This window comes from Hyperolius riggenbachi, chromosome 5 (assembly GCF_040937935.1).
Source record: "Hyperolius riggenbachi isolate aHypRig1 chromosome 5, aHypRig1.pri, whole genome shotgun sequence".
Lineage (NCBI taxonomy): Eukaryota > Metazoa > Chordata > Amphibia > Anura > Hyperoliidae > Hyperolius > Hyperolius riggenbachi.
The window spans coordinates 11,756,816-11,772,653 of NC_090650.1; the positions used below are offsets into that span (position 1 = coordinate 11,756,816).

At 46.2% G+C, this 15,838-nt stretch overlaps 1 protein-coding gene across 1 annotated transcript in view; it reads left to right on the plus strand.

The window, feature by feature from the left end:
* LOC137518680 (scinderin-like) overlaps positions 1 to 15,838 on the plus strand; it is a 54,633-nt gene that overhangs the window by 8,540 nt on the left and 30,255 nt on the right. The window contains exons 3-6 of the mRNA XM_068236838.1: positions 866 to 1,027; positions 5,991 to 6,140; positions 12,034 to 12,126; positions 13,595 to 13,721. Of these exons, the coding sequence (XP_068092939.1) occupies positions 866 to 1,027; positions 5,991 to 6,140; positions 12,034 to 12,126; positions 13,595 to 13,721 (532 nt within the window). The remainder of the gene's footprint in view (positions 1 to 865; positions 1,028 to 5,990; positions 6,141 to 12,033; positions 12,127 to 13,594; positions 13,722 to 15,838) is intronic.

Here is a 15,838-nt window from a genome sequence, read left to right on the forward strand (position 1 = left end):
TGCAAACAGATTTTGAATCGATTTCACTATGAAACCGATTCACAATCTGTGGAGCTGACACCCTCCCCCCCCCCCCCCGCATACATTACCTGATCCGGCCAGCGCAGGTCCCCCGGTCTCCGCTGTCTCTTTTCCGCTCTGCGCCCCACTGCTCCAGCTTCACTTTACTTCCTGTCGGGGGAAGTTTAAACAGTAGAGGGCGCTCTACTGTTTAAACTTCCGGTCGGGACCGGAAGTAAGTGAAGCCAGCCGGAGCCCGGAGCCCAGCGCGGAGAAGGGACCGTGGGGATAGCGGGGACATGCGCCGGCAGAACAGGTAATGTATTGCCGTTATCGTCCATCGTCGGACATTCGAACGCCGATATCGACGCACTGCCAACCCGCCGGCAATCAAGCGAAATCTTCCGCGCGGACAGATCGACAGGAACGATCGATTTCGGACGGTAATCGATCGTTCGGTCAGCGTTTGCGCATCAATTTCACAGCAGATTCGATCACTGTGAATCGTCGGGAAATCGTGTAAGTATATGGGCCCCTTTAGTTTGACACGTTCTGGCATTACCAAGCAGCAAAAAAGATGCAATTCGCAAGAGTATGAGCAGAGGGGAGCAAAGTGTCTATTACCTCTCCAGGGTCTCTCCGCAGTGCTTCTAGTGTTTGTTCTCCATGGCGACAGCTAGGGTCTGGAAAACACTGAAATAAATAAAATGCCATACAGCAGATATGCGACCCAATGTAACAAAAATGTTTGTGTGAAGCTGCCGCCATGGCAGTCACTTATGTCGCTCTATCAGGGGCCCAGGAAGGTTCTTGTTGGGAGTAGTCACAAGATGTTTTTAAATCTTTTTTCATTATTATTTTCTAGGCTGGGGGCGTGGCCTCTGGATTCACCCATGTGATCACTAATGACCTATCAGCAAAGAGACTCCTACACGTGAAGGGAAGGCGGGTGGTCCGGGCGACGGAGGTGCCGTTCAGCTGGTCCAGCTTCAACACCGGAGACTGCTTCATCATCGACGTCGGGGCTGTGAGTATAACAAGAGAAATAACGCCAGAAAACGCAGGCGAGGAGTACGAGGCGCTATACATCTCACTATCCGCTACAGACAATCATTGACATGCTAATAATGCTGGCTTGCATGCAAATTAACTTTGAACTAGGCCAATCAAAGTCATCAAGAAGTGAATATGATTTGTGGGATTCCAATTTGCATACGCTTTGCATTCATTTTACCCGCATGTAACGAGCCTCTCCCTGACCCTCTCTAGTATCAGCCAGAAGAGTTTTCTAATTTGAAGAAGATCCCTTGAACCTCTTTCTATTTCAGTCTACAGGCAGCTAAGATTTTCCATAACAGACAGAAAGGTCACATTGCTCTGCTTTGCGGCTGTGACGGCCATATCATGTATATTTTGTATAGTGTTGTCCGGATCATGAACGATTCGGATCTTTGATCCGAATCTATTTTATGAGTCGATCATCCGAATCATCAAAATGAGTGATTCGGATCGCAAAAGGGGCGGGGCCAGAAGCGACACGCCCCCTCTCAGCGGGCAGCGGGGTCCTGGAAGCAGAGCTGAGATGGATCGCTCTGTTGGATGAGAGGCAGCCTTGCCGGGACAGCAGGTAGATAAGAGAGAGGGGACATGGGTGCAGGGTCGGACTGGGCCACAGTAGTACAGTTTTTTCCCTCGGTGGGCCCCGCCTCCAGGTCTCTGGTGCCCCCCCTCCCCTCCTTGTCTGACAGAGCTCCAATTGCTGCCTGCAGCACAAAAATTCTCTTCTCAGTGCTGTAATCACTCATGCTGAGAGCAGTGGCATAGCTAAGGAGCTGTAGGCCTCAATGCAAATTTTACAATGGGCCCCCCAAGCACTCTATACATAACAACTGATACGACGCACCAAAACCTGCCAATGGCAACTACAGTGTCAGAGGTGCAAGAAGGGGATGGGAAATAGCTTGTTAATGATGTCCACTATTCAAAGTATCTATAGAAGGGATTATTATGAGCACAGGACCAAGAGAGAGGTAATACTGTAGTTGAGGGAGGGCCCTTCGGGGCCCTTTTGGCCTAAGGGTCTCGATGCGGACACAACCTCTGCGGTCGCAACCTCTGCAAAGTAGGACATTGCTTTATATTGAAGGAGGGGACTCTATGTAAAGTTTTGCTGGGCAGCAGTGTCTCTGAATTACAATGCTGCTAAGATCATGTACATTTGGCCCTGTCCATAATACATCATGACCACACCCACCTTCTGGTGCATGGTCACGCCCTTTTTTCACCGCAATCATGGAATGTGTGGGCCCCAGGTTGAAATTTCTTTGGTGGGCCCCCAGTGTCCCAGTCCGACCCTGCATGGGTGCCACTGCCAGATATGTGTAGAGCACACATACTGGCTGAAACGTGCTGCTCATTACAGGCTGTCTGTTCGTAGTTGTGCACAGTGAACACATTGGAAGCTTTTGGCTCAGCACAGCTCAGTAACTTTGCAGGCACTGTGATTGCAAGGCAATATAATCCTCCTGCACTCGGCACTAAACAGCTGCACTTAACTTCTGGGAATGCTTTCCTTCACTGTGTGACGTTTGCATGGAAAGTACACAGATGAGCATATAGGTGAAATATATGTAAAGCATATGATTGCAGCATGTGGGTATTGTGTGCACAAACATTTCTGCTCTCTGCTTGTCCCTCCTCCCTTCTCTGTCCACTCCCTGCCCTCTGTCCATCTTCTCCCCTTCTCTGTGTGTCCACCCCCCTCCCCTTCTCCTGTCCACAGCAGGGAAAGACCTGTCCTGCTAGTCATCTCACCCCGAATGTTTCGGTAGTAAAATGATCCGAGATTCGGATCAAAGATCCGGATCTTTTCAATGATCCGATTCGAATCATCCGGATCATTGAAAAGATCCGAACTTCCCATCTCTAATTTTGTATGGAGAACTGTTGCCATGAGTTTGACGAGACACACCCACTTGCAGGAGGAGCTACTGTAAAGCCTTGCATGCATGCTAGATGGTGTTTAGTGAGAGCCTCCAGTCCCCCTGATGTGACGGCCTGGCAGATTGCCCTGGCCTAGCAAAGACCAAGCTCATTGTTCTTATACTCGCTCCGCCCACTCTATGTCGCTCCATACGCTGAGCTATCACCCTTCCTTTTCCTTCCATAGGAACAGAATGTATCACTAGCCTGCAGGCTACAGAACCGAACTCAGCCCGCAGTATTTTCACCCGGGGGATCGAGCCCTGATCCCTGGCTGTGGGCAGGACCATCTTAAGGGACAGGGGAGGCAGGGGGCGCATGGGGAAAAGTGGTGGGGGTCCTCACTGGCGACCTATACTGGGGGTTCAACTATACTGGGGGATGAATCTGCGTACCTATACTGGGGGCACTCTCTGGCTACCTTTATTGGTGTACCCTCTCTGACTACCTATACAGGGGGCACTCTATATATACTGGGGGGCCCTCTCTGGCTACCTATACTGAGGGGCCCTCACTACCTATGCTGGGAATTCCCTCTCTGGCTACCTATACTGTGGGCCCCTCTCTGGCTCTCTAATACTGAGGTCCCTATCTGGCTACTACATTGCAACAAGGGGGGGTATTTTTACAAACTTGCCCTGAGAGCTACTTTAGTCTAGAAGCTTCCTGCGGGTGCCAGTCCTTCTCATTAGCACCCGGATCTGTAGCAGTCACTAACAGTTGGGTAAAGTCTGAAGTGTTAGTCTTTTCACCTTTGTGACGATCTTCTCCTTCTATGTGATAAGCGGTAGCCTACATGACATACTCACTGTAGTATTCTTATCTCTACTTTACATATTTAAATGCTTTTATCAAAGACACTCACTATTTATTATCACCACTACTTATTGCTGCTTCACGATAAAACACACGCTTTACATACATACAGGAACTTCCTCCACTGCAATTCATCCAACTTACTTCCTTATTACTTTCTTACAAAAATGCTGCAAGCTGGGATGATTTTATGGTTTAGTACAGAGAAGACTTCATTCTATGCTGCTGGTCATTATATTATTTATTATGCATTTACAGGTGAAACTCGAAAAATTACAATATGCTGCAAAAGTTCATTTATTTCAGTAATTCAACATAAAAGGTGAAACGATTAATACAGTAGAATCTCATTATAGCAAACTCTGATATACTAAAGCTCTGGATATAGTAACATAGCTCCCAACTGTCCCTCTTTTGGAGGGACAGTCCCTCTTTCCTCCTCATTTATTTGTCCCTCTTTCTATGTAAATATATATATTTCTCTACTAAAAAATGTGTTTGATTGACTCTAAACTTTATTCACATCCTTTAAATTGATTTATTACTAATTTTAAAATGTTAATATGACAACTTATTTTTCTTATGAAATCTTTATGGTATGCGTGAGTAGGGGGTGTGACGGGGCGTGGCAGGGGCGTGGCTTAAGTGTCCCTCTTTCTCATCTCAAAAAGTTGAGAGGTATGCAGTAAACTCATTCTTTAGGTCCCAGTAAATGTGTCTGTATAAATAAACAATGTATGACCAATTGATATAGTAAAGTTCGTATCGAGTAAACTACTTGGCTATATCCCTTGGAGTTTACTGTAAAGGGATTCCTCTGTATATGAAATAGACTCGTTACATGCAAAGAGAGATATCTCAAGCCTTTATTGGTTATAATAATGTTGATGATTATGAGAACCCCGAAATCAAAATCTCAGACCATTCGAATATTATGGAAATGTTCGATATTCTCAGCTCAAAGTGTCCGACTCTAATCAGCTAATTCATGCAAAACACCTGCAAAGGGTTCCAATTTCATAGATTAGCTTCATCTTTTAAGTTGAATTACTGAAATACATGGACTTCTGCGTGATCATTTTTTTTCTTAAAAATCAAATTTGCACTTACTTGGGGCTTCCTCCATCCCCCCCCCCCCCCAGTCCGCAAGGTCCCTCGGTGTCCTCTGGGTTTCCTACGTGGTCCCACTGTTGGCTCAGTTAACCCGGCGACTTCAGCTAAAATTGCGCATGCACCGCCCGTTCACGTAGACGGCGCGCCCATGCTGTAAGCAGGCTCGGATTTACCTGACAGGAGCCTATAGGCACAGATGTCCAGGCACCCTAGACTCCGCCCTCCTTGAACCTACAAACCCCCCGCCAAACCATACCACAACTGTGCTAGCTGTCCCAGCTGTCACTCCTCCCTTACTTCCCGTGGCCATCATAAGTATGAACAGGTGTTACTTAGGATAAATAGCCAGAAGTACCATCAGTATTATGTAGCTACAGGTGCCCCTTAGTATTAGGTAGCTAGAGGAACCTAACTATTTAGTAGTTAGAGGTGCCCCTGACTGAATGATGATCTCTTCAGTGGAATGTCTAGAGCAGGGTGAGTAACCTCTCATCAGGACTCTGCATAGTGAAGCAAGTAGGCACTCGGAGAGTGGAGTGAGCCGCCTTTCCATCATCAGGCGCCTGTAGGCACATGCCTACAGTGCCTTATGGTAAATCCGGCCCTGGCTGTAAGCATCCTGCGTATGTGCGGTTCAGTCTTTCGAGAACAGCGAATGCGCAGCATGCTTACGGCGACCAGCGTGATGACGCACCGGGTACGCGGACGTGCGTGAAGGGAGTGAAGCCTCTTTTTGGAGCAATGATCACCACCCTTCATCCACAAGGCTGATTAAGGACCGGACGGTACCTCTCCACGTTCTTATGAGTGGTTGCTTCCTCAGCAATCCAGCCTTGTGAGTATTATCTTCTGAATATTTATACTTCCAGTACCAGATTGGGCTCCCGGTGACCGTGTGTTCTTTCTCTTTCCACAAGTCCGGAGCCAGTCTTATTCGCATCTCATTGACCATCTATGGTTGTCGTTACATCAGTTCATGGAATGTTTCTCAGTATTAATGTAGCGAGTTCAGCGTTCTCTGACTCCCCCGCTGGTCTGTAGGCTCTCCTCACCCTTTATGTGCGTTTCCTCTCTTGCAGGAAGTGTACCAGTGGTGCGGGGCTCAGTGCAATAAGTACGAACGACTCAAAGCCTCACAGGTGGCCAATGGAATTCGAGACAACGAAAGAAAAGGCCGAGCCAAAGTTATCGTTGTGGAGGATGGAAGTGAACCGGCCGCCATGATAAAGGTAATTTCTCATCAACGGCTTGCTCCAGGAAATAGGGAAGGGCGGGAGATGGGAAGGGATGACATCTTGCTGCCGCCATTTTTAGATGTTATTTTTTCCTGTGGCATTCAATGATAAAGGTGGTCCCAAATTCCTTTCTCGGACGTGGATCTGATATGTCCCTCCTCCTGTGGGGAGGGTCTTCCATACATGTAATGGTTGTAAGGGGTTGAGCACCTACTCTAAACGCCCCAGAGGAAAAGACCCCATGTCTGAAGGAGCAACTGTGGGGATCCATCATTAAAATGCCCCTGTAGTGGGTCACTGCATACCTATGGGGTAGTAAGGCTGCCTAGCATGCAATCCCTCTCACTTCAGGTGACCTTTAAATAGGCTGATACTGGCTGATATTGTGGTGAAGCCCCTCCCACCGTGTGATGTCATGGCCATAGTCCTGACAGTTTGCTGTCTGTGAACCTCATTGCATTGTGGGAAATAACGGCTGTTTCCAAGTGCCAAGCAAACAGTATCTCCCCCTGTGCATAGAATTCGCAGTAATGAACATTCCGCACAGATCACCTGGCAGAACTAAAGATGTCACCGCCAGAGATGCTCAAAACCGAATTCGGGTGAAACCTGGATAGTTGTTATCGGATTTTCACCCTGCTAATTACAATCAGCTGTGCTGGGTGGGCGGGGGGGTCAGTCTTACCTCTCTGTCTTCTTTGGTCCGTCCCTCGGCGCCTCCCACAATGTGGTCCAATCCGGCATCACGTGACTTTACACTTCCTCCTTCAACCCGGAAGGAGGAAGTGTTTGTACTCACGTGACCGCCGTGTGGACCGCATCGTGGGAGGCCCCGAGGGACGGACCACAGAAGACGTCAGAGAGGTAAGATGGACCCCCCCTGCCCAGCCCACAGCTGATTGTAATTAGCAGGGTGAAAATCCGATAGCAACTATCCAGGTTTCACCCGAATTCGGTTTTGAGCATCTCTGGTCACCCCCAGGGATTTATTTCAGAATGTAAATCAGGGAGAGGAAAGATCTTACAATGGGCGAACACTGACTAAGTAATTTATAAGTGAATATAGTAAAAAAAAAAAAAAAAAATATTCATTATGTTATTTTCACTACAGTTCCTCCTTAAAAGGGCACTACAGCGAAAAACTGTAAAATGTAAAACATGTGCAAACATAGACAAATAAGAAGTATATTTTTTCCAGAGTAAATGACTTTTCTCCTATGTTGCTGTCACTTACAGTAGGTAGTAGAAATCTGACAGAAGCGACAGGTTTTGGACTAGTCCATTTCTTCATGGGGGAATTCTCAGGGATTTATTTATTTTCAAAAGCACTTAATGAATGGCTGTTGCTCTGTCCAACTGCCAAAGAAATGTGTAGGGAGCAGGGAAGCTGGCCAGCATCATTGTTTAAATCCTTTTTAGGGAATATCTTTATAAAGAATAAAAGCCTTGCTGAGAATCCCCTATGAAGAGATGGACTAGTCCAAAACCTGTCACTTCTGTCAGATTTCTACTACCTTCTGTAAGTGTCAGCAACATAGGAAAAAAGTACTTTATGGCTCATTTTACGCTGGGAAAAAAAGTACTTTTTATTTGTCTATGTTTGCACATATTTTACATTTTACAATTTTTTTGCTATAGTGCCCCTTTAAGTCCCAGCATTTGAGCTGCAGTAAGCCTTTTGGGTGATTGTGAAGGGTTTATTAACGTTGCTGTTTACTGAACATGGAAGACAATGGGGATGTTTGCTTTATAGTCTGCTGATATTTCTGAATATCATCCTTCTGTGGGAAGGTAAAGGTAGATGAATTGGCAGACGCATCCCACGTAGACACAAGTTACAGCAAGCTGCGCGGGCGGGGTGCTGGCCTGGGGGCTCACGGGCTAATTGTTCTTCTATTTGCCTTTTATTAGAAGTAGAAACGTGAATGTGCTCACAATTATATTGCTATTCTCCTACAGGACTTGGATTGCGAGCCATTTATAGAGTGCTCGGTAAGGGCTGGTTTCTCGATGAGGATCCTATGAGGGTGTTCCCACAGCAGCCACATTTTCTTTGACGTCTGCAGGGCCGAAGCTACCATAGGAAAAAATGGGCAATTGCCCCAGGGCCCCAGAGCCTGTAGGGGCCCCCAAGGTGTCCCTCCCCCATCTTAACTGTTGCTCCCCAGGGACTCTGCAGAGTCTGTTAAGTTGGGAGTTGATTTGAGGAGGGTCAGTAGCCAGCTCAGGGGCAGTGTTGCCAACCCATCCCTTTAATTACTGACACATCTAAGTTATACAGGTTCTGGGGCTACTTACACATAATCATTGCCTTAACTGCATCTACCTAACCACGAAACCTGTGTAATTCATATGTGTCAGTAAATCAAGGGATGAGTTGGCAACACTGCTCAGGGGCCCAGGAGGTAAATTTGGCTGCAACAAAGGGCCCCTAATGACGCTTTTTGGTCTGGGGAGGGGGGGGGGCTGTTGGGGGGCCCTCAGGCTAATTTTGCCCTAGGGCCCAATTATTACTTGAACCGGCCCTGGACGTCTGTGTCCCTGTTAGGCCTTTGCTTCCTGTCTCCTTGTCATTGGCTCTGAGACAGGAAATTAGTTGTTCTTTAGAATGTAAAAATAGTGCCTGTAACAGGATTTGAGGGTATATCTGCCAGTGGCAGAGCTGGATCATCCACAAGGCCATCTTAGGCAGTTGCCTAGGGCCTGGAGAGAGTCTAGGGGCCTGGTGAATGCTACCCCCACTAAATCTTATTAAAAAGCCAGGTGACCATCAGTGGGGGTCAAAATAGCTATCTTGCCTAGGGCCCCCATTTTATCTTAAAGGATACCCGAACTGACATATGAGATAGACATGTGTATGTACAGTGCCTAGCACACAAATAACTAGGCTGTGTTCCTATTTTTCTTTCTCTTTCTGAAAGAGTTAAATATCAGGTATGTAAGTGGCTGACTCAGTCCTGACTCAGACAGGAAGTGACTACAGCATGACCCTGAACTCGGGATCCTGATAACGCCGAAAACCTACCATGCCTGGCAGCCTGGATAAAAAGGTTTACTTACCCCACTTGGACCATATCAGACCATAGTAGGATTACCAAAAGAACTCTCTATGTAAATATTTGTTTTTTTTCCCCTCTGACCCAGAGTCAAACTCATGACCTCATGCTTCACAGTCAGGGGTAGTACCATTGGAGCCCCTTAGCAGTAAACTGCTCCAGATTAAAAATAGTTGCTAAAGGTGCTGCATATGACTGCAATGACATAGTCTTTGCATGCTCTTTGCTATGTTCTGATATGCCCCAGATAAGGTTGCAAACAGACACATTTTAAAGAGACACTGAAGCGAAAAAAATATATGATATAATGAATTGGTTGTGTAGTATGAATAATTAATAGAACATTAGTAGCAAAGAAAGTAGTTTCATATTTTTATTTTCAGTTATATAATTTTTTTTATAACATTGCATCATTCTCTAATATTTGCAGTTTACACACTACTCAGCATTCTAAATGATTTTACAGAGCAGGCCAGTGAACTTTTGAACTGTCCTCTGCAGAAAAAACAAAATACAGTGACAGACACCTGAGATAATAAGCTTCAGAAGACAGAGCTCTCTGCGACTTTGAAAGTCAAGTCGTGGAGCTCACAGAAGCTCTCTTGCATAGAAAACAACTGGAGTTTCTTAACTCTTCCTGTACTGGAAACAATATTAGACTCCTATCTCTGCTCCTAATGTTTTATTTCTTAGCTGTACTACACATACAAATCATTATATCAGTTTCTTTTCACTTCAGAGTCCTGTTAATAAGCACATAGCAGGTTTGTTGGGCTTCTTATGTTCTGCAGTGTCCCCAGTGGTGTAGCAATAGGAGTAATAGAGGTTGCGACCGCCCCGGGGCCACTAGGGGCCTCCTTCATCTCTCTTATTATTTTTTCATTCATTTTATGCTGGTAATAAAAACCTCTATGAGTACATTGAACAGTAGTATTCCTTAAAGGATACCCGAAGTGTCATGTGACATGATGAGATAGACATGGGTATGTACAGTGCCTAGCACACTAATATCTATGCTGTGTTCCTTTTTTTCTTTCTCTGCCTGAAAGAGTTAAATATCAGTATGTAAGTGGCTGACTCAGTCCTGACTCAGACAGGAAGTGACTACAGTGTGACCCTCACTGATAAGAAATTCCCCTTTTTACCTCTTTCTTGCTCTCAGAAGCCATTTTCTGCTAGGAAGGTGTTTTATAGTTGGAATTTCTTATCAGTGAGGGTCACACTGTAGTCACTTCCTGTCTGAGTCAGGACTGAGTCAGTCACTTACATACCTGATATTTTACTCTTTCAGGCAGAGAAAGAAAAAAAGAAAGACAGCCTAATTATTTGTGTGCTAGGCACTGTACATACACATGTCTATCTCATTATGTCACATTTCACTTCGGGTATCCTTTAACAAACTGTTTCCTTACTCTGATTACTCCTCTATGACTCTACAGCTGACCATGGTGGGTTTTGAGGCTCCATATCAATACAGTGCTTGGAGCCCATATAAAGCTCGCACCAGGGCCCCAGGCTCCTTAGTTACACCACTGAGTGGCCCCTTCAGCTCTGGGGTAAGTCAGTCCCAGGTCTCTCCTCTCTGCAGGAGGTGGAATGGAGTTTGTACAGAGCATGGAATTTATGGCGACAAGATTACTCAGAATTATGATGGTTTTGGTATCTTTGGAAACCAGGAAAATATATGTATATATTGTAAATGGTTTGAATTCTGTAATCATCATGTGCAAACTTTGGAATGCCTGTAATTTATAAGCTATTAATCTCGTGTCTAATCAAAGGAGGCAAAGTACAATAACCCGACTCTGCTCCAATCAGCCGAACAGGTGAAGAGAGCGACACTGATTAATGGGAATTATTGTTTTACTATTCCACAGGCGCCTGGCAAGACGTGGAGTATGAGACAGCCAATCAACAGTCATTTCTTAAAGGAAGCATCAGTCAAAATATGTCCCCCCCCCCCGGTCTTCTTCCCTGGGGGGCTTCCTCCAGCCCCTTGGCGACGATACGTACATCGACGCTGCTCCGCTCTCAGCCGCCGGCCCGGGGTCCCCGCCGGTGCAGAGGCCGACCTCGAGGTCGCCCTGTACTGTGCCTGCGCGAGCGCCCCTGTAAATCAAGCCCACGTTGTCCAGAGTGTACTGCGCAGGCACAGTAGTTCTTCGCCTGCGCAGTACACTCCGGACAACGTGGACTATGACCCGGAGTAGTACCTGGCGGTGCGCATCCTAGATCGCACTGCTGTTGTTGGGCACTTTCTGTGCATGTGCGTGACGTCATGAGTGACATCACGCTCATGCGCAGAGAGTGCCTGGTAACAGGCGTGCGATCAAAGACGCGCACCGCCGGCCCAGCGCAGCCGTACTACTCCGGGTCATAGCGACCCGGAAGTAGTACAGGCACATAGAGATTCGCCCGCGAACAGTTCGGGCCATCTCTACTTCTAATACTTTAAAAGGAACTTGAGGTGTGAGATCTATGTTGCCTGGCTATCCTGCTGATCGTTCTGGTCAGTGTGGTCTATATCACACAACTGAAACAAGCATGCAGCTAATCTTGTCAGATTTGTCATAGACAACTGATCTGCATGCTTGTTCAGGGGCTATGGCTAAATGTATTTGAGGCAGAGGATCAGCAGGAAAGTCAGGCAATGTGCATTATCTAAAAGGAAACCAACATGTCAGCCTCCATGTGTTATCTCACCTCGCATTCCCTTTAAGCCATAACAAAGGAATCCCTCTAATACCACTCCTGAGTGAGGAAAGTCTTCTCATGTTACTGTTTATCTTTTTTACTGACTCTAATTCTAATTAATTCTAATTTATCCAAAGATTTTAGGCGCAAAGCCTCAGCTTCCAGAAGGCGATGAAGACACAGATCATGTGGCAGATGTCAGCAACAGGAAGAAGGCCAAACTGCACATGGTGAGGAGACCTTGGGCAAGGCTCCCTAACACTTTTACTGCCTATAGAACGCCCCTTGGTGGCTGCAGCTCTGACACTTTGAGTCCGCCAAGAGAAAAGCGTAATATAATTGTTCTGTGTCTTGTCTTGAGATATATAGATGGGCTTTAGTGGACCCCATGGCCGCACCTCAGTGATATGTATAAAGTTCCAATGTTACACTGGATAAAACAGGATTTGTCAGATCAAATTAATTTGTTAAACAAAAAAACATAAATAAACACAATCCAGCACTCACATAGCAGATAAAAATGGCACAGGATAAGCACCTATAAAAATGGTGCCGCCATAGGCAGCAATAGTACACACCACGATTAGTTGCAAAGAGGTTAAAATATGGCACCATAATTTAACCTCCTTGCTGCTAATTGTGGCTTGTACTATTGCCGCTTATGGCAGCAGGGAGTAGATACTCCTAGACAGGGGGGTTAGGGCTAGGCGGGTGGAGAAGGGGGGGAGGATTGCTAGTGTTAGGCAGCGGGGGTGGAGGGGTTAGGGTTAGCCATAGGTAGAGGGGGGTTCAGTGTGAGAGTAGGCAGCGGTATAGCTATACATTACCTGGTCCTTAGTAACAACATGTCATTATGGCATCTGCATACATTACCTGGTCTCAGCGATCACATCTCCTCCACTTCCTTGTTAGTATGCAGGAGTCCTGCAGCCAGCCAATCATCATCCGGCTTCAGTCTCTGCTTGGTGATTGGCTGGCTGCAGAACTCCTGCATACTAACAAGGAAGTGGAGGAGATGTGATTGCCGGAACCAGGTAATGTATGCAGATGCTGGTGATGACATCTTATTACTAAGGTTATTTAATGTTTTAGGACATTTTTAAAATATACGCCTCTCAGATACCCCAAGGGATCCAGAAGAAGCCAAAATAATATTAAGGACTTGTGTCCAACCATGGATCATATGTGCCATCATTGCGTCCCCATCTAATCCCTCCCCCTCTCAAATCCAAGCACCCCCATTATGTCACCCACCGCAAATGTCCGTTTAATGTTACTGAAACACAATTGCCCCAGTGATGCCCCCTGACAACATTATATGCTGATATTCTATATTTCTACATAAGTGAGTATCTGAACACATTTTTTACAGTTCGCATCGGTATTTCTTTAAGATTTAGTGTGCTGATAGTTAAGTGTGGCTAAAATGTTTTAAAACAACACTGTGATCAATAATGCAAAACATTTGCATTACTGATGTAACCTCTCTTACAGTAAGAAATGACTCATTGCTAGTCTCAACCTCATATCCAGTGTGTGCTGAAGTGCTGATAAATTCTGCATAGGGATGATAAGTGGAGCAATCAAACAAGAAAGGATTGGTGATGCCACAGGGAACATTTTAGAAGCACATTGCTTTCATGCAGGGACCAGCCCTTTTCGGCTGATAATGTATCGGTTTTCTGGGATGTTTTCCAGGTGTCCGACGCCAGCGGAGCCATGAAGATAACCGTGACCTCGGAACAAAGTCCCTTCCAGATGTCAGCGCTCCTCACCGATGAATGCCACATCCTGGATGCCGGGGACAAGATCTTTGTCTGGAAAGGTGCTGCAAATTTAAAGCATAAGACAGATGTTTTATCAGGTTCCATAACTGCACACATTTAAGGGGAACACTATTACTTGATTACTTGTATGCAGCATTTTCTCATCAATTACGATTCTCATTTACTGAAATTAGAATGGCAAATCACAAAAAATCGCAATGCAAAATCGACTGGCCGAGGTGATCACAGCCACACCCACTGACAGTCTGTACATTCTGTGACAGACTTGCAGCAGGGGTCCATGTGCGTGGCATTTTTTCGCTGGGCCTCAGACTCACTTGGGCCCCATACTGCAGTCCCACCTATGATGACCTGAAGGCGACCCTGACGCTATATAATTTATAATTGCATTGGGAATTGAATATATATAACAGTTGTAAACTATAACTCTACAGACGTTATTGTAAAAGTTCTAATACTTCTTAAATTCTTTTTTATTTTTTCTTTTAATCCCCCAGATAATCATTATGACTGATTGGAAATGATCGTTCAGGCCCTTTAATGTAAGAAAAACTTCTAACCAATCTGATCAGATTAACGTGTTGCCGACCGCGTCACGCCGGTGGGCGTGGCCACGGCGGCAGCCTCAGGCCCGCCTAACGCTGATCGGTGTAAAGTCCTTGGGGCTCGTTTTGCAGGAGATTGCGCGTGCATCTCTCCTTGGTAGGCGGATCTCTTCAAAAAATAAACAAATAAATATTCATTAAAAAACAAAAATATTGGGAGACAGATCAGACCCCACCAACAGAGAGCTCTGTTGTTGGTGGGGAGAAAAGGCGGGGGGGGGGGGGGGGGGGGATCACTAGTGTGCTGTGTTGTGCGGCCCTGCAGCAAGGCCTTCAAGCTGCAGTAGCCCTTATTGTGAAAAATGGCCTGGTCTTTAGGCAGGTTTAACACTGAGGTCCTCAAGTGGTTAATGGAACGATTCTATCAATCTCATCGGACTGGTTAACATTTTTCCACCTGTTAGCGAGTGATGATCGATTCTACAGGGAATTGTATCGTTGATGGCCACCTTTATTATTGACATAGCTGGTTGTGTGAAAATGCCTACTGAATGTATATGAAACCCCCTCCTTCTCAGGCTGTTCAGAGACAGGAAAGGAAGTGAATCTTTGCATATTTATTATAAGGAAGGAAAAAACATATTGTTAGGAAGTTAGCTTTAGCGATGATTTCATGCTGGATCCTCAAGATGGAGAGTAGTAGTCTTCTGGTAGACAGACGCCACATTGTGGAGGGATCCCGCAGTTACTCCAGTAAGGATGCTTGGCTCACGAGCCGTCCCCCCTCCCGCCCTCTGCTGGCTGTTCTTGGGAGTGATTTTTTTAGGTACTGAAAAGACTCTTCCATGAAGAGACAGCTTCATCTCTGTCCTCCCTTTCCTTGTGAGGAAGTGGTATGGCCCAGGGGTGAAGTTGGATTCCAGAGCAAGTCCTGCTGTGGGGAGGAGCAGCTCGGTTTGCTTTGGAGTGGGGGACCCGCAATGCTGAGGATCCCTGTAGGATACTTGGGAGACGGGTTGGTTTGTAGGTGGGGACAGGAGAGTAAAAAAAGGGACCCCTTACTTTTACACCCCTTTTCCCCTACCACTGTGGGGGCCTCCCCCCTTTTCCGAGAAGGTTTATCCACCAGGCAACCTAGGAAAGTGATTGGGGCCTAGTAAGTATCAAGGGGCCCACCTGCCACCAGGGATGCTCGGATAGTACTTTTTAAAATCCGAATTGATCCGGATACGGATATCCAGATATCCGAATCTGGTTCGGATATCCGAATCCGACCTTTTAGATATCCGTGTAAATGTGGATATCCGAACGCATTATCCGCGGATATCTGACCTATTTGGGTATCTGGTTAGACAAACCGGAAGTGCCTTTTAAAATGCTTTAAAAACATTTTTAACCTTTAAAAACACCTCCACCTTCCTCCCTCCTCCTCCCTCCACCCTCATCCCTCCTCCTCCCTCCACCCTCATCCCTCCTCCCTCCTCTTTGGCCTCTCTCCACTTCACCTTACCAAAAAGACCACAAGAGGGCCCCAAATATACTACCTTGCCCAGGGGCCAATTACACCTTAATCTATCTCCAACCTTTTCCCTTCCCCCATGGCCAGAAGG